This window comes from Gymnodraco acuticeps, unplaced genomic scaffold, assembly GCF_902827175.1.
Source record: "Gymnodraco acuticeps unplaced genomic scaffold, fGymAcu1.1, whole genome shotgun sequence".
Classification (NCBI taxonomy): domain Eukaryota; kingdom Metazoa; phylum Chordata; class Actinopteri; order Perciformes; family Bathydraconidae; genus Gymnodraco; species Gymnodraco acuticeps.
The window spans coordinates 1,953,451-1,981,045 of record NW_022990368.1 but is presented as its reverse complement, the minus strand read 5'-3'; the positions used below and the strand labels follow the sequence as shown (position 1 = coordinate 1,981,045).

Here is a 27,595-nt window from a genome sequence, read left to right as displayed (position 1 = left end):
GGTGCCACACGTATGGCTGGGCAGGACTGAAACAGAAAGAAGAAAACAGACAGAATTACTCCTTTTGTTAAACCATACATAGCATATAAAAATAACCCCTTGACCTCTACAAAACACAAGCATATCAACAACAACAACAGACATCTTATCAGATGTATATGTGTTGCTGTTTTGGTGTCAATATATCCTTCAGGAGCTCTACCGAACTTTGTGGACGATTACCCCTTAAATCAAATCAATAACCAAGTGTCACTCGGCTTACAGCATGTTTAATCAAAGACTGATTCTTGCTTCTCAGATTTTCTCATTTGGGTAATTTGCACATGGCTGAAGAGACTTAAGATTCAAAGGCTTTATTGTCATATGCACAACAGCTGCAGCGTGGTTGTAAGCACTACATCTTAAATGCTGGGCTCCTTCAACAATGCAATATTCAACAATGAAATATGAAATACTTTACAGGAGAATGACATTCTGTGTACTGTAACATGGAAATGTATGAATGAAAATACATAAGTATTGTTTAGTTTCTTCTTAGGCACATGTTTAATTTCAATAAGATTTTTTTGATTCTTGTGGTACACTATGTGAGGATTCACACCAATGCTAACATGTCAAATATAGATCAGAATATTTACACTGAGATAGATGTGCATTATTCCTATTCTGAAATTACTGCAGTGAACGCTGACCAAATACTAACATCAGAATAAACAACATGAATTAAGAAAGATAATTATGTTTGGTTTTCCAGAATTAAAAAATATTCCAAAACGTGTAGTATTTAGTCTTCTGGCAAGCTTTTTGTCTCCAGTGTGCATCTGCTGTCGCCAGTAGTTGGATGACATAGCTCTACAGTGGGAGTAGCTACAGGCAGCTCATGGTATATTAAGCCAAAATCAATCTATGACTGTAGCCAACTCGCCTTAGCTCTACAGACGGGGCATCGGCTCCGTGGCTGTAGTACAACCTGGACGCACTCCACCGCATCTGACCCCGGTGTATGCTGTGTGTATTTGTTTAACTGGAGCATGTTAACTTGCTGGGTGTGTACTGTGTGTGTGTAATGTGTATCCAAATGGCTAATTCTTGTGTGTGCGTGTGTGTGCATGCACAGTGCAGTGTGTACACGTAAGGGGCATTCAGTCAGTCAATCTGTGTGTTTGTGGATGCTGTTCCAATTAAACGCCAGCATGGTAATTAGACAAAGCTTCACCATGAGACCCTGAGAACTAGGACAGAGAGAAAGAGGGAAGGGTGGGGAGGGGGCAGAGAAAAAGAGGGGAGAGGAAGATGATAAAAAAAGAAAGGATCATGATGAAGAGGCAGACAGGAGAGATGAGAAAGAGGAGTGTAATACTAGCGATAGGATGATGGAGGGAGAGAAGGAGGATACAGGAAAGGGGAAATACTGTAACTCTAGTCATACAGGAAAAGAGATAGGGGAACTAATTGCAGCTAGCCCTAAACATGTATAAATCACACTAATTGACTCATTATTTGGATGGAATGAAGTCATGCATCATACGCAAGTTACTCACACTCAGCTGATCGTGCTGCCTGCTTTGTTTTAACAAGGTGAGACATAACCAAAATCAAAATCCAAGGGAAAGGCAGTGGCTGAAGGATGGGAAGAAGTGGGTAAAGAATGAAAGGAATCCTGTGTCTGAGCCAGGTTGTTAGTCACACTTATGTGACTGCACAGTGCTCTGTCTGCCAGGCTGCTATTGTTTAACAAACCAGCTTCATACACAAAGGTATTCCCTCATTTAGTCTGATGTCTGAAACAATCAGGGAGTATTTTGGAAGGATACATCGTTGACGAGTATCCATACTTAACGACAGCTGCATTTTTGAGAAACCATTCAGAATTAGGCTACAAAGTGTTGTTTTCTTTTCAGCTATCACAACAAAAAGTGAGCAAGTAGTCTGGTTTGCTGAGATTACACTTTTGAATTATGCTATTTTGGTTACAGTATATGTGCAAAACCTGCAGTGGGAATGTAGGATGGATTTAAAATACAGTACATACATTATGAAAAGACATGACAGCTGAAAACTCCCACTCATGAACTACTTTATATTCATTTACTTTATACAGTAGCTGTATTTAAGGGGATTTGAGTTCCCCAGACCCCCGACACTCCCTTTTTCAGCTACTTCAACTTTAAGTCATGTTTCAGAAATGTACGGTTTCTATTATAAGGAAATTCTACAGAGAATTACACTGAAGAATACTCTGAAAAATAAAATCAGATACAGCGACTTGTTCTGCACCATGGGGCTGTTTAGTATGGACAGTTCCTGGTGCTGAAAGAAAGTATATTTAACTTGCCAAACAACTTACAGTTTAAATTTGATGGAATAAATACTACACCTTAATTAAACAATACTGTTATTTGTATTTCTTTATTCAACAAGAAAGATAAAAGGAATACATTAAACACATTGGTATTTGGCCACCACCTCTTAATTGTTGGCCCTTAGTCTACAATGTTCGTAGTAATAATAACAAGTCAGTAAGTGATTTGTTTTTACGACAAATTCAGATTACAAATTAATAACAGCTTTTTTTTATTTGACATCAATAATCAGTATTATTTTGGCAACTGCAATTTATTTACCATGCAGATTGAGAGATTATTACTGGCTATGTGCACAGTACTTTGATCAGTAACCTCTTTTAGCTCCACCTCATACATTAGCTGCTTGCAATTGTATGCAGCATCATAATTATTTTTGATTAGTTAATTTTGGATGACTCCTTCGTTCCTTATTTTATTTATTTAAACAATTTGCAGGTCAAGGTCATTCGGGGTTATTTCACGAAAAAAGAGTGCTTTCATTTTATGGAATAATAGGAGTTCAAAACATGGTCAGATGTCTACAAGGAACTGTTGTGTGCTCATAAAGTGCCCTGAGGACAATGTAGGCTTCACATTATCTCTTAAAACCTGATTTCTTTATGCATGAATCGTTCAGAAAACCAAAGTACAACATTGAATAATTTTATGTAACTAGATTTGTGTACAACATACAGTGATAAAAAAACACTAAATTGTATAAATTGAAATCAAAAGTGTGTTACTGGGGGAACCACACAGTAGCCACAGTATGTGTATGGTCAGCCATATGCTTCCTTTAATTCATTAAAGGTCCCATGTCATGCTTTTCTTGTTATTACCTGTCCCCTTATGTGTTATGTAGCTTTTTCTGCATGTAAACGGTCTGCAAAGTCACAAACCCTCAAAGTACACCCTGTAGAGAGTAAAACTCTAACACAGAAAATACCTGTCTATACTGCCCCAGATGGGGGTGCTGCAGCCCCCTCAGCATCCCCCCCTTCCCGCGCCCATTCGCGATGTCTCGCTGTCTCGCAGATCCCACGCAGCAAGCAGGAAATGAACCCAGCTCACACTGTCCGCTCCTCGCAGCAGCGAGCCTCGCAACGTCCCGCCGTCCCACATGGCACCCAGATCCCACGCAGCATTCTCATCTGTTTGTCATTACTGGTGTCATTTTCTGGTTGCTAACGCCATTGCAACACATAATCATCGATGTTCCGCTGTAACGGTGGTAGACCATAGTGGTAGACTCATCAGAACAGAGTGGGAGAGCTGACCAATCAGAGCACAGTGGGCTCATAGGGAGGGGGGGTCAGGAGCTCCAACACGCCATTTAGGACATGAGTGAATACACATACTATACAGAGATGCTGTATGAGAAATCAATGTGAGTTTGGAAAATTGAACAATATAAATCTATTCTAGCAGTGGCGAGCCGTCAGGGCCTAAGATATTCAAAAAAATAATATTTGAAAACATTAAATATTATTTTTTAGATTTTTTTGTTGTTACATTTTTACGGAGCCCTGGAGGGTTCATAGAGAGAAAAATAAATAAAACGTGGCCACGTTTTACTTTCTCGAGTTACTAAAGCGTGCGCACGAGTTACTAAAGCGTGGCCTCGTTTTATTTAAATTGAGGGATTCCTGTCCGTGACTCACAGTATCTGCTGCCCACAGCTGTTTTATAGAAGGAAAACCTCCTTCACTTTATGAAATCTCTGTGGCACCAGCGTATGGAGTCAGATTTGGGTCAATATTCTCGCGCGTAAAACAAGCTACTCACGAGCGGAAAATGTGCTTTTACACGCGCATAAAATGACCCTCGCGCGCAGATTAAACCCCCGCGAGCGGCTCTGCGCTCGCTCGCGAGAGAGACAGCCCTCTTGCTTGCTCGCGGGAGTGTCAGCCTCGCGGAGTCTGTCTAAGCGCGCGTGAAAAGTTTCTGGCACTTTGGGGCGGAGCCACTGGACTTTGATTGACAGCTGGCAGGAAACCCGGGGTTGCCAGGTTTGATAAATGCCTGAACTGCCAAGAGCCGAGCAGTGACGGCAGCAAAATCAGTTGGACGAGATTGAATGGTAAAGTTGTCCATAAAAAACTATTATATTCGTAAAGTGTACAGCTAATATATATATATATATATATATATGATTCTGTTTTCTTCAAGTTTGTGTCTTCCTGGTCGAATGTACTTATTGTAAGTCGCTTTGGATACAAGCGTCAGCTAAATGCAATGTAATGTAATGTAATATACATTAATTTGATATAAAACAATATATTTTTCAGTGGGCTGTGTCCGTCGAAAACTGCTAGCTACTGTCTGCTGTACGCACCTATATTTTGCTGCCGTCACTGCTCAGCTCTTGGTAGTTCAGGCATTTATCAAACCTGGCAACCCCGGATTTCCTGGCAGCTGTCAATCAAAGTCCAGTGGCTCCGCCCCAAAGTGCCAGAAACTTTTCACGCGCGCGTAGACAGACTCCGCGAGGCTGACACTCCCGCGAGCAAGCAAGAGGGCTGTCTCTCTCGCGAGCGAGCGCAGAGCCGCTCGCGGGGGTTTAATCTGCGCGCGAGGGTCATTTTATGCGCGTGTAAAAGCACATTTTCCGCTGTGAGTAGCTTGTTTTACGCGCTAGAATATTGACCCAAATCTGACTCCATAGTTGGTCCCTCTGTAGATTCACAGAGGGCCCGCTATACTAACTCAACGAGAGAGTAATGTCAAATGACAGTACAATTGACCAATCATATCTTCCCTCTAAATGGGCGGGCTTTATTTTCGCGGACTTAATGATAAGTTCCGCCCGCTGTGAGTTCTATGCAAGTGGTGCAGTGACGCGTCCTAAAACCCGGAAGTACGCTGCGCTCGGATTCCCTCGACAGAAAGCAGTGGGATTTCTCCTTAGGATTTTGGAAAATAGCTCGAAATAAGGTCTGTGGAAAACGAACCTGTTAGATCAATGCACGTTTTGTTCAGACGGATAATATCCACATGTCGATCCTAGTTTTATTATTTTTGAATCATAAATCTAATCGATAGATTTATGATTAGCATAAGTTCGTTCATGATGGCTCACTTCAGTGATAGTGATGACATCGTTGCAAAATTATTAACCGAGTCATTTTCAAGATTGAGTTACAATGATAAACTGGAGTGGCAAAGGATCAGCTGAATGACTGTTTGAGTGATTTGATCATCAAAGGTAGGCCTAAGTCATTTTCAATGCGGGCCGCCGTGCCGACTTAATTCATTTGTAATTGCTACTTGGCTGTGGGTGCCCTGTCATGATAGGTGTTTATATAAATGATGTTGTTTTGTGTGGTAGAGGGTCGCTGTCATTGATGCGTTTTGCACCCCGGACCACTGTTTTGATATTCCGCTGAAGTCTACGTTGAGACGTAATAGGCTTGTTTGAGACGCGTTGCGGCTCGCCTCGAAAGTAGACGAGAGTAGCCGATCGCAGCCGGGGGAGGTCTCAAAAAGCTCGCCTGAAGTCGGACAGCTCCAAGTCGGCTTCTTCTTCTTCATCTTCTTCTTCGCCTTCTTCTTCTTCTTCTTCTCTCGGTTATTTGGCGGATTGCAAACAACTTTAAGGTGCATACCGCCACCTCCTGAGTTGGCTTGACTCGGTTTGCATTTATAAAGAATGCACACATGTGTTTAATCGTTAATGTCAGATATGTACTAAGTAAATACATTTGTTCCTGCTCAAGATTAGATTCAACTTGATTGTTATTGCACATATTACAGGTACTGAGACAACGAAATGCAGTTTAGCTTCTAACCAGGAGTGCAACAAGCAGTAAAGTGAAAAGTAATGTACAAAATCTACAGAATAAAATATAGAATGAATTGAATGATGAATAAACAGTGAGGGGTATGGATACACTAGATATCAGCCTGTGAGCAGTATGAACAGTTTGTATGAATATGCTAAGATATATAAAGTATGAAAACGGTAAGCAGTGCAAGTATAGTATAAAATATATGGATATTAATTTCATGATGATAAATATTGTGGAACAATGATGAAAAATGGGAATGGATGTGGCGACGTAAAACTGACACAAAACAACAACAAACTTTTGCCGAGCCAATTGGAGAGTTTCATCAGCAGCACGGGGCAAAAACCACCAATGAGCGCTCAGCTCGAGATACCAGCGAGTCGTTTCCCATCAAGCATTTCGCTTCCGCAGCCCGTGGAGAGGAACTGCGCCGCCTCGCCGCGCCTCGCTCTCAAGGCTGCGGGCGTCTTTGTCCCACGAGATTTCAACGTCTCATGTAGGCGGGCCTCCAGAGCAAGTCGGACAAAATGACTAACCACTAGCAAGACGTTGATCGCAACTGCGCAGGTCTGCGCAGGTCTCGCTTGTCTCAAACAAGCCTAGTAACTCTTCTTTTTTTTCGAGGGAAGGGGGGGGTCAGAGGGCCTAGGTATAAAAGTCACGGCTCGCCACTGTATTCTAGTATACCTCAACAATGGAATTATGATCAGTAGAAATGGCCATGTCATGGGACCTTTAATAGTTATAGTTCATTGTATTTCACTGTACAATATTTAATTATGTTTCTTTCAACTGCACCATTTTATTCAAATGTATTGTACTATTTAAATTGTTTTATTATTATTGTATATATTGTTAATATGGTGCATTGTTGGAGGAGCTCGGGACCTAATATTTTCTTTCAGTGTATAGCTACGATGCATATGGTAATAAAATCCTTGAATCTTTAATGCACATGCTAGTGAGCAAAGGTTCAGTAAGAGTCAGGGTTAGCATGAGAATATATCAGTTTGAGCTGTCTGTGTGTGGCTGAGGGGGAACTTTTGTCCCTAAAGCATAACCCTCCATAACTGGAATAACTTTCAATTTGTTTGGGTTTTTGTTTTTAACCCTATATGTGTGTCTGTGTCTGTGTATGTGTATGTGTATGTGTATGTGTGTGTGTGTGTGTGTGTGTGTGTGTGTGTGTGTGTGTGTGTGTGTGTGTGTGTGTGTGTGTGTGTGTGTGTGTGTGTGTGTGTGTGTGTGTGTGTGTGTGTGTGTGTGTGTGTGTGTGTGTGTGTGTGTGTGTGTGTGTGTGTGTGTGTGTGTGTGTGTGTGTGTGTGTGTGTGTGTGTGTGTGTGTGTGTGTGTGTGTGTGTGTGTGTGTGTGTGTGTGTGTGTGTGTGTGTGTGTGTGTGTGTGTGTGTGTGTGTGTGTGTGTGTGTGTGTGTGTGTGTGTGTGTGTGTGTGTGTGTGTGTGTGTGTGTGTGTGTGTGTGTGACAGATGAGGTTGTCCCTTCCAGCCCTTCACAGCCGTAGGCCAGGTCAGTGTGTTGCTATGGAAACTATAGGTTACTTACGTAACCCCAGTTCTCAGAGTAACATGAAGTGAGATGTCTCACTATGGGATGCGCCTCATCGCGGAGCAAACAGAAGCATCAATCTCATTACGCCAATCCTGATTGGCTGGTGATCTTGACGTCAGCGTCAGGGAATTCACCCCCTATAAGTAGCTTGCGCCACGACGCATGCGTCATTCAAAATAAGCACCTCTTCTCGCTTCACCATAGCAAGGAGGGCCGTCTGGTGAGACATCTCACTTCATGTTACTCTGAGAACTGGGGTTACGTAAGTAACCTATAGTTCTCATTCATAACACTCCGTTCGATGTCTCACTATGGGAAATTGTAGCTCCCGTATTGTCAGACGAGCTTATCTCGAAAATCACCAAACCAACCAGAACTTAACAGGTAGAGCTCTGACTCAACCAGGTGCCCACCACTGCTTGAGTCACACTGGGAGCAGAACGTCCAGCCTGTTAAGAGGCGGACAAAAATGAGCGGCGAGGACCAGCTCGCCGCTGTACCAATGTCTTGGATGAGCCCAGGATGCGGCCAGACCCTGAGTCGAAAGAGCTCGCGGAACCGAGGGTGCCTGCGAACTCTGACTCGTATGGGCCCCAAAGCAATTGCTTCCACAAACCAGTGGGAGAGCCGTTGCTTAGTAACAGGCTTGCCCTTATAAGGGTTAGCCCAGGACACAAGGGGTTGGTCATTATGACGAAGCACCCTTGATCTGTCCCTGTACGTGCGTAAAGCACGGGCTGGACACGGCAAATCCGGCCGCTGTTCCCCGGAGGAATACAGTGGCGGGGAGGATGCCTCAATGTCAAATGTGGTACCTGAACCAACCGCCTTAAGATAAAGGCAGGGTTGGGCTTCAACCACACTCTGTTTACCCTGGGACAAACTGAGTGCATGAAGACTGTACAGATAGTGCATGAGTGCCACTGGCTCGCTTGGCAGCTGCCAGGGTCAGCTTCATGTCACACTGTATTCAGATTGTACCACTCACGGGCCAGGCCCATAGAGCCAAGCGCTCTGGGTGTGGGTGAAAGATCGCCACCCCCGCTTGGGACAGTATGTCCCTAGGTAGTGGGAGCTGCCATGGCTGCCCGCACAGCAGCTGATATATCTCCGCTAGCCAGTATAGCTGGCCAGTGCGGAGCTATCAGGACAAGTGTGTGGCGTTGCTCTCTCACTCTGGCCAGAGTTGGGGGTATCAGAGCCAGGGGTGGGAACGCGTACAGAAGGCCCGGGGGCCAATTGTGCGCGAGTGCATCCACGCCTAACGGTGCATTTAGATCGCGCATCGAAAAGAACAGCTGACACTGAGCGTTGTCTTTCGATGCGAACAGATCCACCGCGGCTCTGCCATAACGCACCCACAGCTGGCTCACAATCCTTGGATGTAGAGTCCAGTCTGCATAAAGTGGTATACCTCTGGACAGTAGATCTGCCCCGAGGTTCATCACTCCCGGTACGTGCGTCGCTCTCAGAGAGAGGAGACGTCTACCGCTCCATAGGATCAGTTTGTGCGCCAGTGTGTGTAACTGGAGAGAACGCAAACCCCCTTGGCGGTTAATATATGATATTGTGGTCGTATTGTCTGTCCTCACGAGGACGTGATGTCCCCTGAGGAAAGGCAGAAAGCGTTTTAGGGTGAGAAACACCGCTAAAAGCTCCAGGTAATTTATGTGCGCCCGCTGGAGGTCTCTGCTCCAGAGACCCCCTCACCGGGCAACCTTCATAAATACCTCCCCAACCTGTCAGACATGCGTCCGTGGTGACCACTTTCCGTGAAAGGACAGCACCCATAGGCACACCTCGTACTAGAAAAGTCGGGTGCAGCCAGTGGCGCAGTGCCATTACGCATTTCACAGTAACCATCACTGTGGCGCGGGGTTTAGTTTTAGGGCGGCCACCCAGCGCTGAAACTCCCTCATGTGTAAGCGTCCCAGTCGTACGACCAGGATGGCTGACGCCATGAGCCCCAGCAATCGCAGGCATGATCTGAAGAGAACATGTTTGCGCAGCTGGAAAAGAGCGAGACAAGCTCTGAAAGCTTTCACTCTTTCCGCTGACAAGCGAGCTGAAAAGGGCACCGAGTTCAGGCGTAAACCCAGGAAGAGTATAGTCTGCGCGGGGCACAACATGCTCTTCTCTGTGTTTATTATGAAACCCAGGTTGAGCAGGTGCTTTACGAGGACATTTGTCTGCGTAACAGCCTCCTGCTCCGACTGTGCGAGAAGCAGCCAGTCGTCCAGGTAGGTCGCCAGGCGAATACCCTGTTGTCTTAACGGGGCTATCGCGGCTTCCGTACATCGTACAAACACCCTTGGACTGAGAGACAGACCGAAGGGGATTACTCTGTATTCATAACAGATCCCCTGAAATGTGAATCTCAGATATTTCCTGTGTGGGTAATATACTGGGATGTGAAAATACGCATCTTTCAGGTCGACTGATGTATACCAGTCGTCTTGTCGCACGAGCCGCAGCAGAGATGTGTGAGTGAGCATTCTGAACTTATATCTTTTTAGATATTTGTTCAGAGCCCTCAACCCAAGCAGATATCGTGAGCATCTCCCGCTGTATGCTCCTTAGAGCCAGCTGAGATGTCACGTCTCTTCCCCTCTGAGTCTCTATTTGTTGTGTTATGGGGCCCTCCAGTGTCTGAGCACTGTGGTGCCCCATTTCGACAATCCCCACCGACACAGCGCATGCGTGTGGCGGTGGTGCCCTTACGGCTCCAGCCGGCACTGCGCATGCGCGTGACGGTGGTGCCTTCACAACCCCAGCCGGCACTGCGCATGCGCGTGACGGTGGTGCCTTTACAGCTCCAGCCGGCACTGCGCATGCGCGTGACGGTGGTGCCTTCACGACCCCAGCCGGCACTGCGCATGCGCGTGACGGTGGTGCCTTTACAGCTCCAGCCGGCACTGCGCATGTGCGTGACGGTGGTGCCTTCACGACCCCAGCCGGCACTGCGCATGCGCGTGACGGTGGTGCCTTCACAGCCCCAGCCGGCACTGCACATGTGCGTGACGGTGGTGCCTTCACGACCCCAGCCGGCACTGCATATGCGCGTGACGGTGGTGCCTTCACGACCCCAGCCGGCACTGCGCATGCGCGTGACGGTGGTGCCTTCACGACCCCAGCCGGCACTGCGCATGCGCGTGACGGTGGTGCCTTCACGACCCCAGCCGGCACTGCGCATGCGCGTGACGGTGGTGCCTTCACGGCCCCAGCCGGCACTGCGCATGCGCGTGACGGTGGTGCCTTCACGGCCCCAGCCGGCACTGCGCATGCGCGTGACGGTGGTGCCTTCACGGCCCCAGCCGGCACTGCGCATGCGCGTGACGGTGGTGCCTTCACAGACCCGTCAATTGTCCGCCCTTTGAGAGAGGCCGTAGCTGCTCTCAGAAGTGGAACAGTTGACGGACTGTTTATGGTTTTTATTGTTTTTCTTTTCATTTTTTCGAGCTGCGCCCTTGGCTCGAAGCCTGGATGCGTCAGCGGAAAATGTTTTATGACAGAAAAATCAATAAGTGTGTGACATGTGTTTATGCAGACTTGAGGATGGTGTTGAGGCATCTCTCGAGGCAGCGGGAACACATTTAGAGCTGGGGAACCGTAGACTTCCAGCTCTGTCACAGAGGGGAGAAGGAGGGGCTGTCACGCTGCTCGCTTCTTCTTCCTCCACTGCTGGCCGAAATTCTGGGTTGGCTGCGCCTGAGCTGCAGCCGGAACCGGAGATTTTCTAGGCCAGCTCGCCCTCGTCCCCTGCCTGGGCTGGGGACTCGGGGCGGACTGCGACCTCTGCGTTTTCGGTATTTTGAACCGAGCAGGGTTCGGGGCAGCTTGGACGAAGGGCTGCCGCTGCGAAGGCAGCGGCTGGGCCCTTCGAGGGAGGCAGAGGTGGAGGGCCTCGTCCTCCTTCTTTTTCGACTCTGCATGGAGGCAAGAGCGGAGCCGAAAATCCCCTCGGGAACGATGGGCATGTCAAGCTTATCCTCCTTTTCCCGGTCTGGGAGGTTGGTGAGGTTGAGCCATCTAGCTCTTTCCTGCACCACCATGATCCCCATTGTTTTGCCCGTGGCCTGGACGGCGCAGCGTTGGACACGGAGACAAATGTCTGTGACCGCGGCCAACTCGTCCAGAACGGCCGGTCCAGGATTACTCGACATATCCTCACAGAGCTCCGCTTGGTATGCGGTTAGCAGTGAGGAAACGTTCAGAGCCCTGGCGGACAATGCTGCGGCTCTGTAGGACCGTTCAGTCATGGTCGACTGGAAACGGTCCACCTTCGCTGGCAGCTAGGGGTTCCTGCTTCGTGACGGGCCCATCCTCGGTAGGCTGGCTGCCACCAGCAGTTCCATCGGCGGTATGCGGAGCAGGCCGAGCCTCTCCATACCGTCGCAGTCTAGGGAGGAGGCACCTTGGATTGGGGCCTTGTTGCTAAAGGGTCGGTCCCTCCACGAGACCGACACCTCATCCAACATCTCCGGGAAGACCGGGAGGAGTGGCCTCCTTGTCCTCGTTGCTTGGGGAGAATGTTTCCCCTCGTAACGGGACCTGGTGGTCTCCTTGGCCATTTCGGGCCACGGGATGTCTAGCCTGGACGCAGCGCGCTGACACGCGGCCTGCAGGTCCATGCTCAGACAGGGCGAAGCTGGTGTGCTATCGCCCGGGAGAGCAGCCATCGCTCCCGGCTTTGCCGTTTGAGCCGATGACATGAAGATATCTTCTTCTTGCTCATCCGAATCAGACAGGAGGAACTCAGAGGTGTCCTCTTCGTCCTCCATGTAGTCTAATTCCAGGACATCCTCCGCGGGCGAGACCATGGTGAGGTCTCGCCGGGAGCTCCCGCCTGGTGAGGCGTGGGGCTCCGTTCCCGCGTCTCTTGCCGCCACCGGGTCCCGGCCTGACACGGCGTGGGATCCCGGTTCCGCAGCTGCCGCTGTTAGTGAGCCCCAGACCGACACAGTGAGGGGCTCAGTCTCTGCGGCGGACACCCCCGTGTCTTGATTGCCAAACGGCGAATCAGTGGAGATGAGGGAGTCCTGTTCCAACAAGCTAGCTTGGTGTGCTAGCCGTCGGTGGAGGCTCTTTCGGGTGAAACGGGCACAATGCCTGCACGAGCCGGGGTTGTCGATAGCCTCCTGGGCGTGTTCCAGCCCGAGGCAGGACGAGCAGACCTGGTGTGAGTCTGTGCCTGCTATCTTCAACCTGCAGCCGCATGACCGAGCCTCCGAGTCCCTGACTCCTCTGGTGTGAGGGGGAGAGGCATCCATCTTGTTCGCCTCGTGGCGTGGAGAGGACCCGCTCGTAACAGGTACGTCGTTGAGAGAAAAAGTGTTACCAACCTGTCTTTAATCCGGAGAAAAAGGGACGGTGTAGGTCCTTTGTTCTCAAAGAATATTGACTGGTGTGTCAATATACTTCTAATCCTTTTCTCCTCCGTGAGACAGAAAAAGAAAAAGCGTCCTCGCTACCGTGGTGTCGGTAGTAAGGGGAAGCTAGCTAGCAACAGGTGCGTAGCTAGCTTGAGAAAAATCAAAACCTTACCTTACTTTCCGGGGAAAGAGAACGGCGAGGTCGATTTTAATACTAACTGGCGTTAGTATTACCGTCTTCTTGCGAAGCAGAAGGAGTAGCCGGCGAGCGCCCGTCGACCGAAATGATTATATTTGGGTTCAGTCTGTGGACCGTTAAGCTTGTCCGGCTACTATAGAGATGTGCTCTGAAGCGAGAAGAGGTGTTTGAATGACGCATGCGTCGTGGCGCAAGCTACTTATAGGGGGTGAATTCCCTGACGCTGACGTCAAGATCACCAGCCAATCAGGATTGGCGTAATGAGATTTATGCTTCTGTTTGCTCTGCGATGAGGCGCATCCCATAGTGAGACATCGAACGGAGTGTTATGAATGAGAACTCTAAAACACTCTCTAAATGAGAGAAAGAATGAATGAGGAGGTGAGAGAGACAGGAAGTGCTGAATGAGAGCTGTGTTGATAAAGGCCTTTGTTCAATTATTAATAATTGACTACCAGTGTCTGGCATTAACCTTGTACATCAACAAGTATCCTGTTTCTCATTTGTTCCTTCCAATCTCATTTATTATCTGCCCTTATTCACCATTACTAATATGTATTATTGTCACACAACAACATTTAGCAGGCTTCTGCTTAAAAACAACGTACACTTCACATATATCAAATCCAGCTTTGGTAAAGAGCTTGCCCAAACACATACATGCAAACTATATTCAAATCTAAGACACAGTGCTGTTGATCGAAATGCAAACTGTTTACCCTCACTAACTCTAGACAAGCTGGTTCAGTTAGAGCTGGGTCTTCATCGAAAATGTAATGTCTCCATCTGTATGTGTTATCAGAGGTCAGGCCTAAAACAGCTCCTGCACTACCTCTGCAGAGCTCTCTCCTTCAGTATAAATATAGTGACACATATTAGCTAACCATCCTCTAAAAATAGCAAAGCAAACAGCTCCTTGAATCTGTTGTTATGGATGCACTAAAGCATACTGGATAAAGACCAACCGCTATAATGTCTTGCTTTCTCTCTGGGGTGTAAACATAGTGCACTAGGGACGCCATCATTTAATCACAAATAGAATATTCAACGTAAATTAATTTAAAAAGTATGTAATTAAAAGTCATCATGATTACTACACGCAAAGCTAAAGGTTATAGAAATGTTGCATTAACATGACACAAAAACCGCTTGAATCTGTAGGCTTTAGTAAGACTAAAAGGAAAAAAACTTGAAAGTAAATATAAGATATAATAAGGTGATATGTGTACATGATGTATATATCTCAAATGATGAATATTTCATGTTAGCGATGCTGTTTTTGAGCTTTCACTGCTTGAAAACGCATGGAAAAAGAGTGGAAAATGACTTCTAGTTACCTGGCACTGACAAAACAACTGGAGTGAACTATATTTGTATCCACATCATGTTACTTGCCACAAGCTAAAGTTGGAACAGATGTTTTGCCAAATCTAGCTTCTCATACCTGGCAAAAATCACTAATTTCTTGTTTGTTTCCAGGGGGCTGTATAGATAAAACCAAGCGGAACCGGAACAAATGTCAGACCGCGTATATTGCCAAACAGGGATTTGAACAGATGTTAGCATTTGGAATATGTCAAAGAAAATGCATCTTTCAGAGTGATTAAAACTTTGGCAGATTAGTTAACTTAACTTTAAATGAAAACAATTCTGCACTCTTTTACAGCTTTACTCAAAATGCAGGTTGGCGAAATGAAAATAAAAATATTTTCAAATCATGTCACAAATTCCCGCTGGTCCTGGAAGCAAACTCCTTGATCAGTAAACTTTATAGTATACATTTTCAGACCTGCAAGTCCCTGTTTCTGTTTAGCAGAGATCTCAATCACATCCTAGCAAGTTTTGGGAAAAGCTCCAGCTAACAATATTTTACCTGCTCACCACTCAGTATTCTCATTCACAAATCGCTCCCAATACACATCTCCACTGGGACTCTGAGTTCACACTGAAAGCATCTCTCAATGGGGGCAATCCATAATCCATTAACACCTCTACTTAGTTCCCATGGTGTACATGTATTAATAAATAGCAATGGCCATACTGATTTAATCTGTGATTCTTGATGTTGGTGCTGTTGGAAAGATGTCAAAGCTCCTCAGCTAAATACAGTCCCCAGCACTGCAAGTGCTCCCCTGGTGTAAATGTATTAACAGCTTCACTGACACATTGAACCAGCATTGAACATAATAACTCTAACCAACTAAACACTAATGGGGCTCCTGGACAACTATGGCCAAAGCTTAATCTAGGGCCCTCACCACCTGCTGTGCTCCCCTAGTTTTAATATGTCAACAGCTAACACGACATTTCCAGCAGCACTAACTCATTATTCAAACACATTAAAGGGGTATTCCACCTTCTGAGCACACCTTTGCTCCAACCAATGGAGCCCTCATAATTGATTTCCCTATTTTTATTTTAGGATCTAAGGGTAATGCCCCTTCAAGGAGATTTATCAAAATTGGTGCACGCGTCGCCAGCTGAAGCAGTGACCTCTAACATGGATAGAAAAAAATCACAGAAACGTTTTAGTCTGGACACAGAAGTAACTAATGGTATACCAGTATGTATGTAACTATATATTCTCTTCCAATAATGTTTACAATAGTTTTAACCTTAACAGTCTGGCTCTAGCAAAAATCAAGCTTTCTGGCATAAGGTACTTAAAATACTGTGATTCTGATTCTGATACTGTGACTATGACGAAGCGTTATTTTTGTGTTTTTGGTTAATTCGGTTCATATTCAAAGCAGCGTGCTGCATCACGTCCCAGTGATATTACAGAACAGAGCTTTCATTTCTGCATTTATTGCTTTGGGAGAGAGATCTGTTTATTATCTCAAATAGTGACTGCCATTTCCAAGATAATGAGAACAACATATCTGTATTCTGCCTGACAATTTTGGATTTTCCTTTTAAGTCTGCCAGCCAGTGATGTATCCAGCATTAATTCCCAGCAATCACAAGTGAAGGAGATCAGTCAGAGTACAGACTTCACTTTGTTCTACAACACTGAGAATACCTTAGAAACAGCCTAATTAATCAAGGCTTGTTGAATCACAAGTTATGCAATAAACAACACCAATGGATTAGAGCTGGGTGTGTACGGGTAATACCAAACACCAAAATAGGAAAAGATAGCCTATCTGTGTGAGGCCCTGCCGTAGTTTTATGGAAACAAACTAAAACTCTTGGTGTAAACGCATTAAAATGTATTAACACCGCCTTCCCTATGTTCCCTCAGTGAAAATATATTAGCAGGGCAAGTGACATTTCCAGCAGTGCTTCTAATCAATCACCTGCTAAACAGAGTAATCACTGTAGCAGCTACACTCTGTTAAACACCAGCTCTCCTCAGACTCTCCAGCCTGGCTATGGAAGCAAGAAATATCGGTGCTAATATACAACATCACCACGATGTGAAGGCCAGCGCTATAAAGACCAGCAGCAATAGAAATATCCCGGTATTTATCAACTGATAGAAAGTATAAAATCTGGCCAATCGTAACATCAGTTGCTAAAAGACAAGCGTTTAGACTAGACATTGTTGCTTGATTCATTTATATATACAATTATAGTGAATAGAGCAGCTCTTAGTGAGCTTAAGATATATATTTTATGGGAATTGCTCGAGTTCCAACAAAGTTAATAGAGATGAATGGAAGTTATAATTGCATTTCTATAGTTGAAAAGCTCCATTTTTGTAACCCTCACTCCTTCATGTCATTACCCCATATTTTTCATATATAGATATATAATTTTGCTACAGTACAGAATAGTCAACCATAGGCCCAAGTGTCTCTGTGCCATTCTTTTGGGCTTAGTTACCAAATAATGATCCTTAACATTTGTTGCGACCTCAAGCATAACGATTTATCTCCCGGCAATAACAATATTGCAGCAACGAGAATAATTACTTCAAGACAGAACCTGTTAAATTGAAGCTTGAGGGATATGTGCTTGAGGCTTATACATCTTGGTCTTGCACTGCAATCCTCCTCCTTTCTACCTCATAAGGGGAACTGCAACCTCAATCCTGTTCTCCCTGGCTCCTTTTTTCCCTCCAGTTGTAGCCTAGAGTGCACTCCCCTGTAACAATTGGAATTTCCACCTTAAACTAACACTGAATGGCAAGCCTGTGAGTGAGCAATTGTAGTTGTGGTTGAGCATTGGGAGTTGGACCAAAGACTTGTAAGCGGAGGCTGGAATAGACGATATGTTTTCTCCTGTGGAGATGCTGTGTCGATAGCCACCATTTACTGTGGCAGTTCACCTGCTCTGTGATCCAATATGTGTTGAATTCCAAGCCTGAATTTAAATATCCGTTCTCTCTGAGATTAGCACTACTATAAACTCTGCTGGGTATATCATAATTTCTCATGAGAGCTAAATTGTGATAAAAATTGTATTTGGGCTAAGAAGAAGAAACAGGGTAGAGTAAGATAGCCTTGACACGTATCGAATTAACCTATTCTTACAACACAGTCTCAAGACATTTCGTGTTATAGTCACAAAATTAATCTATTGATTCGTGTTCACCAACACGATTTTGCAATTTTTTTCATGTCACACAGAACGATTTTAAAAGCAAAGTAAATAATAACAGATTAGAAGAAAAAACAGATTTAAAAAAATACAGATTTCAGTATTCTGAAACAGAACGATTTTAGAAGCAATGTATTTATATTGGTAGTATGTTTCATGCCTGCACCAAATAATAACAAATTAGAAGGAAAAAAAGATGACAACAAATACAGATCTCAGTATTCTGAGGCCCCCCATTTATTTTCCTCGTGGACGGCAAAAAAACTCGGACATTATACAATTTAAAATAAAAGGGTTAGGCTTAGGGTAAGATATTGAGTAAGAAAATGTTTTTATGAACCACACAGCTTCTGGTATTCCAAGACCCGACCGGACAAAAAGACGTGGTGCAGGCACGAAACATACCAATAGAAATACATTGCTTTTCAAATCGCTCTGTGACACGAAAAAAATACGAAAATCGTGTCGGTGAACACGAATCAATAGATTAAATTAATTTCGTGACTATAACACGAAATGCCGTGAGACTGGGTTGATTCTTAAGACATACTTGGTGGAGGTGGAAAAATCAGAGGCAACAAGCCTTTCCATGTGGGGCTCAGGATCTGATAAATAATAGTTCAAGGTTCTCAGCAGTATAGGTAAACTTAAGTGTGCCAAGAAGAGCCAGTAGACGTTGACCCTAAGCCTCTTAACACTTTAGTGTTGTCGCAGTAAGCTTTAAAAACTGAAATTCAAGAGATTAGACAACTTTGTTAAGGTAAGTATCACCCTTATTGATTCGTTCTGATCAAATTTCAACGTTCATTGTTATACAATAAACTAATTTATACACTATGGTTGAATATTGACAATTTATTTAAAATGATCAAAATGGCACCCCATTATTGACTAATCTGCTTTACAGGAGGCAGTGGATACATGTACGTAGTTGGGTTTGGGAGCTCACTGACACCAGAGGACATCAGTGTTAAAAGAGTGTCACTGCCACCAAAAGTGATCTGGGCCAGGACTGACTTGGAGGAAACCTCGGGGCAGTCCCAGTTCGTGCTACATGTAGATAGATTACATATCCCAGCTGGACTGGGAGCGCTGGGGAATGAAGCTGAACTAAAGATGCTGCTTAGGGACATTAGGACATGAGTTTCCTTTTAGTAGAACAGAGAGGAACATTCATGGGTCAAAACCTTGAAGAATGAATTAAACAACTTGCACTCTTAAATCAGATTTTTATGGTGATGATAATATAATTATAATAGCTATATAAAAGTGACTGTTTAATTTTTTTTTTTTTTTTCGGTAGTGAGTATCTAAGATATAAAGCACATCAAAAACTGACACTGCTGTTCGTATTTCTTGCTTCATAGCTCTTTGCTGCAACTAACCAAACGTATTAATAGAAGTTTTGAGAAACTGTTTATTTTTTAGTTGTGTCAATGGCACGTCCAAATATAATAACACAATGACAGTTTTGGAATGGGCTCCTGGACAGTGGTTGCTATGGAAACTGTGACCTGACCTTAGGCTACAGAGTGCTGCGGGGGACAAACAGAGTTAACAACAGTCAACCTCTGTCGAACACAACACAGAACACATCCACAGTATTTAGCCATGTAAAGGAACATCTGCACTATGTAAGTATGTCAATTGTTTGATCTGGGATAGTTCAAACTAGATCTGTGCAACTAGTTCACCAAATGATAATCTGGAGTCGTTCATCTTTAATCTGTAACACGCCAGAGACAGTCTGTCATCTGCAGGATTCAAAACATAACTTTAAAGATGAATGATGAAAAAAAAAAAAGATTCAAACAGAAGTCTCAGACAGACAGACGGACATACAGACAGATGGAAAGACAGTTTCTTTAATTTTGCAGACCATGTATTGAGATACATATTGAATCTTCTGAATTCATCGTTTTTTAAGATCCGTGCTTATCTATGTTTACTAATGGGTTTACAGTTTTTTCTTTCTTTTTTTCTTTGAATCCATTAACCACACATTTTCATTATCTGAACAAATGACTGTGCTGCTAAAAAGGGGATGGTGGTGACACCCGACAGCTTAATTGTGTAGTTGCAACAAGCTCATATATTTTGTTTACATCTAAAGTCAAGATAGAATAGTCTCAATTTCTGAAAGGTTCAGTTCCTGTATAACATTTCAAATCAAATGTTCATCTTTATGAATAAAGTTTATGCAGATACAAATAGCTTCATGCTTGAACTTATACTGTCCTTGAGAGCTGAACTCTAATTAATATGAAAGCAACCAGTGAAGCAGAAGTGTTGTTGTGCTAAACTCTGAGAAAGGCAAAACTAAAGGAAATAGAATGAATGGCATTACAGGAACGACTGGAGCAAAAAGGAAATTCAAAGTCAGCAAAACAGAATTTCAGACCATTTTGCTTCTCAATTGTCTATTTCTCTTTGTAACAAAGAGAAATAGCCTTACACAATAATGCCTGAAGGTCCCAAAATGTCACTTTGACAGACAGTCCTGAGAAAAAGGGGGAGGCAAACATCCCCTTCAGCCAGAAAACCTTATAATATCTAAAACCACATTTACCGTTCTCCATCATCCCTCGCCCCCTGCTGCCCCTCCTTTCTCTGCAAAGAGAACTGCCAACACATCCTGCTCTATCTTTCCCTTCCTGTCATCATTGATGACATCCTTGACCTGGCTGTGGTCTTCCCATAGTAAGATGTGCCTTCCATGAGGCTGTGGTATATCACACGGGACTAAAGAGTGGAGAAAATACCATAATTGCCTGATCAATACTCACATACACATATCTGTACGTGTGTGGGACCACGTACATGAATGCACACATACATAGAGAATGCTTGCAGCATTTAAGCAGACTTGCCCTTGCAAAGTTATTATCTTCATCATTTTTAATGCAGTGTTACTAATTCAGTGTGTCTGTAAAGATAAGATTGAGACGGACTAGTGTGTTTGTTTACATCACGTGAGTGGTGGTGTTTTACTTTGACATGTGAGTTGAATTTAAAGTATCCGAATCAACTTGTTGTCTCAGCTAATTAGGTAGACAACATTTTAGTTGATAATTAGCTCGATAATCAGACATGACAGAAAACCAAAATGAAGTGGGCGAAAGAAAGATATACAATACTAAAATCTGACATGCGGTAAACATTTATTATTGCTAAGAATAGAAAGGAATAGAAGAAAAGAAAATTGAACAAAATAGTCTGTTCAATAAGTGTTCATTGCTCAAATGTTTAAATGGACATTAATCATGCTGTCCCAATTGCAACACACACACACACGCATTTACACACACACACACACACACACACACACCACACACACACAAACAAACACACGGACATGGACACACACACACACACACACACACACACACACACACACACACACACACACACACACACACACACACACACACACACACACACACACACACACACCCAGGTCTAATGCATCTTCATTTAGTCCTGCTGTCCTCTGGGCACATTTACATCTGTCAACCCACTATACAGAAAGGATGGATCGGCCTGCGTGTGTGTTTTTGTGTGTGTCTGTCTTCATGCTGCATGTGTTCACCAATTAGTCCTCCTGTGTGCTTATGTGTATGACTTGTGTATGTATCTTGTATTTACTTAAGGACAAGTCATTCTTAAAGTATTATGGAATGTACATGTGAGCAGATGCATATTAGCTTTTGTTTGATGTGACCTTGTGTGTGTGTGTGTGTGTGTGTGTGTGTGTGTGTGTGTGTGTGTGTGTGTGATGTGTGTGTGTGTGTGTGTGTGTGTGTTGTGTGTGTGTGTGTGTGTGTGTGTGTGTGTGTGTGTGTGTGTTGTGTGTGTGTGTGTGTGTGTGTGTGTGTGTGTGTGTGTGTGTGTGTGTGTGGTGTGTGTGTGTGTGTGTGTGTGTGTGTGTGTGTGTGTGTGTGTGTGTGTGTGTGTGTGTGTGTGTGTGTGTGTGTGTGTGTGTGTGTGTGTGTGTGGTGTGTGTGTGTGTGTGTGTGTGTGTAAAACAGTCAATTTCCTTGGTGGTTGACAGTTCATGGTCCCCTGGGCAGCATGGAATTGTGGGTAAACTCGATGTCACAACGTTTCCCATATATCATCTGGCGGACACGTACAAACATGTATATACACACACACACACACACACACACACACACACACACACACACACACACACGGTCACATCATAGCCCATGGGGAAAGTCAATGGACAGTATAAATGTATAAATTGCACAGTATGTTTCTATACATTACTGCTTCTTTTCTACAACTTCAGTTATCATCCTGTTTAAAGTAATGTGCTGCTGGCTAAAAGAAAAACAATTTAGGTTTTTCCTTTTTTCATTGAACAAAGATGCATTGTAAAAGAGGATAGCTTAGTACACATAAAGAGAACATGACCGTTGTTCCGTCTACCAAATGACGTCAAGGAACATTATCTGAAGGGCAGTTTTTGTGGGTGGTTGCCACGGTGGAATATTGGGATAATGGTTCGAATTGCTGTTTCATTATTCCTTTTGTCTACCTTCCTTTATTATCACTGATTTGTTTGAGTTCAATTTGTTCAGCTTTTAGAATTTGTAAGGGTATAACATTCGAATGTTATATTTTTTTAAACTTAAATGATTATAATAATCATTTATATTACTACATTTATTATTATTATCTTCTCTAATTACAGTATGTGTGAAATACAATTCAATACTACACCCAGATATCTGTCCTCATAACAGTTTTTTTTTTCATGTTGATGTGTAATATTTCAACAAAAAATGTGTGATATGCCTAATTATACATTTGCCTGTTCAGTGAACATTGCAGAAGAATAAAATGACCTTTGTTCCTTCACATCTGGATGGACAGATGTGCACTCATGTGAAACTTAATATGGGAAACGGTCATTCACTGACGTGTCATGTTCGCAAAATAGGCAGTTACTAAATGTACTAAAACGAGATGACAAATGTTTGTTGGCATACAATAATGTAGTATAAGCTATAGATACCAAATCCACATCTCAACATGTCCACATATCTTAGACTTAGGGTAAGCTCTAGCTAAAGCTCCTAACCATGTCACTGACATTTAACTATAAATGATGCATATCATACACATTTTGAGCGTCAGCTGTAAATATGCTTACACAAGGCAATAAAGCATGAATGGAGTGACATAATTGAGATAACACCACTTCCTCTCGTTAAATCACTGATGTCAGGACCTCAAAATCCACAGGAACTCCCATGATTCAGTGTGACATCGATCAAACCGACAATGGAGGTGGGCAGCCCACATTTTGCTGACTCTTCCCCTCCACTTTGAATGTGGCTGTGTTTCGGCATTGGCATCCGAGCACTTGGAATACATTTGTGATCACTCATACCAAAAATGAACCTGTTTAGGACCCAAACCAGTGTTTCATTCATGTGCTGTCCCTGGATGTTTTTGCTCCACTGCAGTCCTCTTTGTATAATGTTGCCTTATTTATCACTATTTTCCAGCAGTCATTATGTCACTCAAGCAACACTGTCGCAGCGGGAGCCCCATTGTTTTCAGTTCTGCTCGGTTGAAAGCTGCTGCTAATACTAACTCAACAGTTCCTGCATGTGCTTCACAATAAATGTGAAAGCAGCAGTAGGTCTTGTGAATCTCTTTACAAAGTGTTGACAAAGCACAAGGAAAGCTAGCGTTGGGAAGTCAGTTTGAAATAGCAAAGACCAAAAAAGCATTAAGGACTGATGTTAAATTTTGTGAATAACAATGCATCTTTAAGGATGTTAAATGAAATGAAATAAAATCCTAACACACAGTTGAATCGTTGATTGAAGGGTGAAGAACCTTTCCTTATAATTAGACCAACCCTCAACATTAGATTAGATTAAATTAGATCAGATTCAACTGTATTCTAATTGTACAGGAACAGGTTAAAGCTGATGACAAACACAGTTGCGTGCATAATAAGGGGATTTTCTAATGTAGTACATAGTTTACGGAAAAGTGCAGTAATTATTGCAGCATAACTAATGCTAAAGGTTACAATGTACAGATGATTTAAACATCTAAATATGCATATCTTGTATCAACAACTCAAATGTGCTCTGACAGCCATCAGTAGATTAGCACTGATTGCAAGGTGTATGTCCTTCCAGAATATCAGTAAGTCTACTGTACATGGATCCAACATTGTAATAGTTTTATAGGCCTTTTGTCCAAAATGTATAAATCTTTACCAGCAAACCTTGAGGCAGGTTTAAGCTAATACATATAAATAACACGTGTTAACATAAGGGCAGCCAGGATCAGTGATAAAATTGTGATAAACACAGAATCTGTAAACCCACATGACCAGATAATCATGATTTATGACCTAACCTCTGATTGAAATTGTCCCTCTAGATGACAAACTATGATGTAAATACTGGTGTGGAGCCCAATAATCCTGTGAAGGAGTGTCAAGCCCTCTTTGTCAAGGGCAGATGTCTTGCAGGTTTTAATTCCCTGAAAGTTAATGAGCCGCACTTTGTATCTCAGAATAAATGTGGCTCATTAACTATCTAGGAGGACCAAATACCTGAAGGACACAGACTGCAGTCTCCTTTAGTAAGCAAAACATGAAACAGCAGTTAAACAATGAGCAGCAAAAACTAACTAAATAAACGAAAACAAAGAAAGGTAATCATTTAGTAAATGTGATGTAAGTGTTTAACAATGTGATGATCACGGGGAAGGACAAATAACGTGTAGAGTACTTCTAGTATTAAAAACAGTATGGTGTGTTTTTAAGACTGCAGAAACTTATAGTGAAATTGGACCACTTTACATCTTCAATATTTAGGATGAGTATTGAAAAGATGAGACCATGTTACATTTACAGTTTTGAAGGACATTAAAGTTTTGCTTTTAACAACCAGAGAGAGCCCTTGGGTTGTCCTGTTGAATTAGAGTGAAATGAAACTGTTTCTGTGTAATGTTGCTGGGGCCCCTTTGGGAGCCCTACCTGCTTCCGGCTTCTTTGTCAAATGAGTCCAAAAAGAACCATAATATTTTACTTTTAAACCAAATGACTTGGCAGAGAAACACATGTTGGGATTATTGTCTCAAATAAAAATAACAGACCAAAGGCCAATAACATAACCTGGCAATACATTAGCCATTCCTGTCCAACATTTCTAAGAGAGGCAATACAGCCATTTTTGTGGGGATGTAGAAGGGCATCACTACCAGTTACACAAGCTGTGTGTGTGTGGTGTGTGTTGTGTGGTGTGTGTGTGTGTGTGTGTGTGTGTGTGGGTGTGGGTGTGTGTGTGTGTGTGTGGTGTGATGAATGTGGTGTGTGTGTGTGTGTGTGTGTGTGTTGGTGTGGTGTGTGTGTGTGTGTGTGTGTGTGTGTGTGTGGTGTGTGTGTGTTGGGTGTGTGTGTAGTGTGTGTGTGTGTGTGTGTGTGTGGTGTGTGTGGTGTATGTGTGTGTGTGGTGTGTTGTGTGGTGGTGTGTGTGGTGTGTGTGTGTGTGTGTGTGTGTGGTGTGTGTGTGTGTGTGTGTGGGTGTTTGTGCGTGTGTGTGTGTGTGTGTGTGTGTGTGAGGATCACATAGCTTATCCCTAGCTTTCCTGTTATTTCTGCCAACCCTCCTGTGAGTGTGTGTGTGTTCCTCTGTGGGCGTTAACCATAAAAACAATGTAAGCCCTGTAAACCTTCCATATTTCAACCTTCACACTCATCTCAGCTCAATTTGTATGTTCAATTGTTGTGTGTGGGAGGAGAGATAAAGTGAGAGATATCAATTTGATGGAGATCTGCGTACACCACTGTTGCTTGCTGCTGTGTGTGTGTATTTGAATCAGTGTGAGTTTGTGTGTTTCATGAAATACACGTCATGAACTAGTATATATGTGCTTTAGTGTTCCAATATACTGAATATACAAGATAAATGGTGACTGTGGTGAAGAGTGTGTAGTTCTTGAAACATGTTTGTGCATAATGTGTGACTGAGGTAAACTCACAGTACGGTGTGCATGTTTTAGATGCATGTAACTGCCTACTGTCAAACACACTCATTTTCCACTGACAATAAAAAACATAAGGATCTCGTGATTACAACATCAAAAAAACAGAAATGTGGTGGAAAGAACTGAAGCTGTAAGTCATGTTTTCAGTGATGAAAATATTCAAGGTCATTTTTACTCATATATTATCTTAATAGGACTATCCTCTTGAAACACATTCATCATTACAACCACTCAAGTGTGTCCACTTGACTAGCATGTTTTCTTGTTTTGATTATATGAATTGTCACGGTGCTCTGAAAACAACAAATGGCCCTAAAAATCTTCTTTGAGCCCCGCAATACTGAAAACTGAATAATTATGAGTCATGCACAATTAATCCAAACTGTCTCTCTCCAGGTGCGCAGTTTTAATAAGTAGATGATAGAAACACTCAAGAATTAAATGTCACTTTTTTATGTATCAGCCTCATTAAGGCATATTCCATAGGCCTTGCGGGAGGGAAAAGACTTAACAGATGAAAGATGGTTAACAGTTACAGTCATGCATCATACAGTTAATTAAAGTATTTAAACATGCAAATAAGACACTGGCAGTAATGCATGATTACAGTAGAAATGGGATATTAAAGTACAAAGATGGCTCTCCATAAAAACAAAAAAACAGCATCAGTTATTTTACTACATAAGTGTGTGATAACTTTTTAAAAGTTATTGATTTTGGTTTTTGAAGGTGCCAGAACTTCATCGCACAGAATAACTAATCAACAACCACAGTCTGGAGATAAACATCATGTCAATGCATGAGCAGGTTTGTGAAGAGGCGTACTAACCTACAGTAAATGGCAAACACACTGCTCCTTTATTCCACCACACCAACACCAACCAAACAGTGTGACATGATAACTATTGACTATTATTGCTAAACTGTACTACTATTTAATGCAGATGGTCTTAATTCCATATAATTCAGTTATTGTGTAAAATAAATACCTACTGCATCTCTACACCAAATGTGAAGCTAATGTTTGCCTCTGTATGCTGTAGTTGCATTACATAGTTTGGTCGACCAGCAGTGATTCTGGTTCGGTGTGAACACACAATAACAGCTCCACACTCCTGCTGAATAGAAATATCATGATGTGTCTAACCTCATATTAGCTTTTGCTACATTTAAGATTAAAATGTTACAGTTTAATAAAAGAGGACTGGATTTATTTTCCCATGTCTTATGATGGATTGACAAAGGGTTAACTACACGGCCAGAAAAAGGATGAGGTGGCAGAGATGGCAAAAGTACACACATCCTTTACTCAAGTAGAAGTACAGATACTCGTGTTTAAAAATACTCTGGGAAAAGTAGAAGTACTGACTAAACTTCTTTACTCAAGTAAAAGTAAAGAAGAAGGGCTTTTAAATGTACTTAAGTAAAAAGTACCCATAACTACCAACTGTTTTAAATAGTAACTGACCACCCGTTATATTAATAGAACATTAATGTAATTGTTAGCTCATGAATGTTTCGATGCGGAACAACGGCAACATTAAAAAGTGTTCATTGGTCCCTCTTGTTTAAGCCCCTGTCACACTGTCCCGAAAATGACACCAGATGGACACACGAATATGGAATTGTGAATTTCGCACGAAAATGGCCCCGAACTTGGTCAACAGCCAAGCAAAAGCCGAAGCAAGTATGATGCCTACAGAACGCCACACGATGGCACCCGAACCACACACGAAAATATGGTCATAGACTT

The 27,595-nt window shown here is 43.2% G+C and overlaps 1 protein-coding gene across 1 annotated transcript in view; it reads right to left on the bottom strand.

The window, feature by feature from the left end:
- The window catches only part of LOC117551405 (CUB and sushi domain-containing protein 1-like), a gene marked incomplete at its 3' end in the record, with an annotated part of 111,317 nt that overhangs the window by 66,681 nt on the left and 17,041 nt on the right, over positions 1 to 27,595 (bottom strand). Inside the window, exon 3 of the mRNA XM_034224292.1 lies at positions 1 to 26. This exon is cut by the window's left edge and continues 169 nt beyond it. Within this exon, the coding sequence (XP_034080183.1) occupies positions 1 to 26 (26 nt within the window). The remainder of the gene's footprint in view (positions 27 to 27,595) is intronic.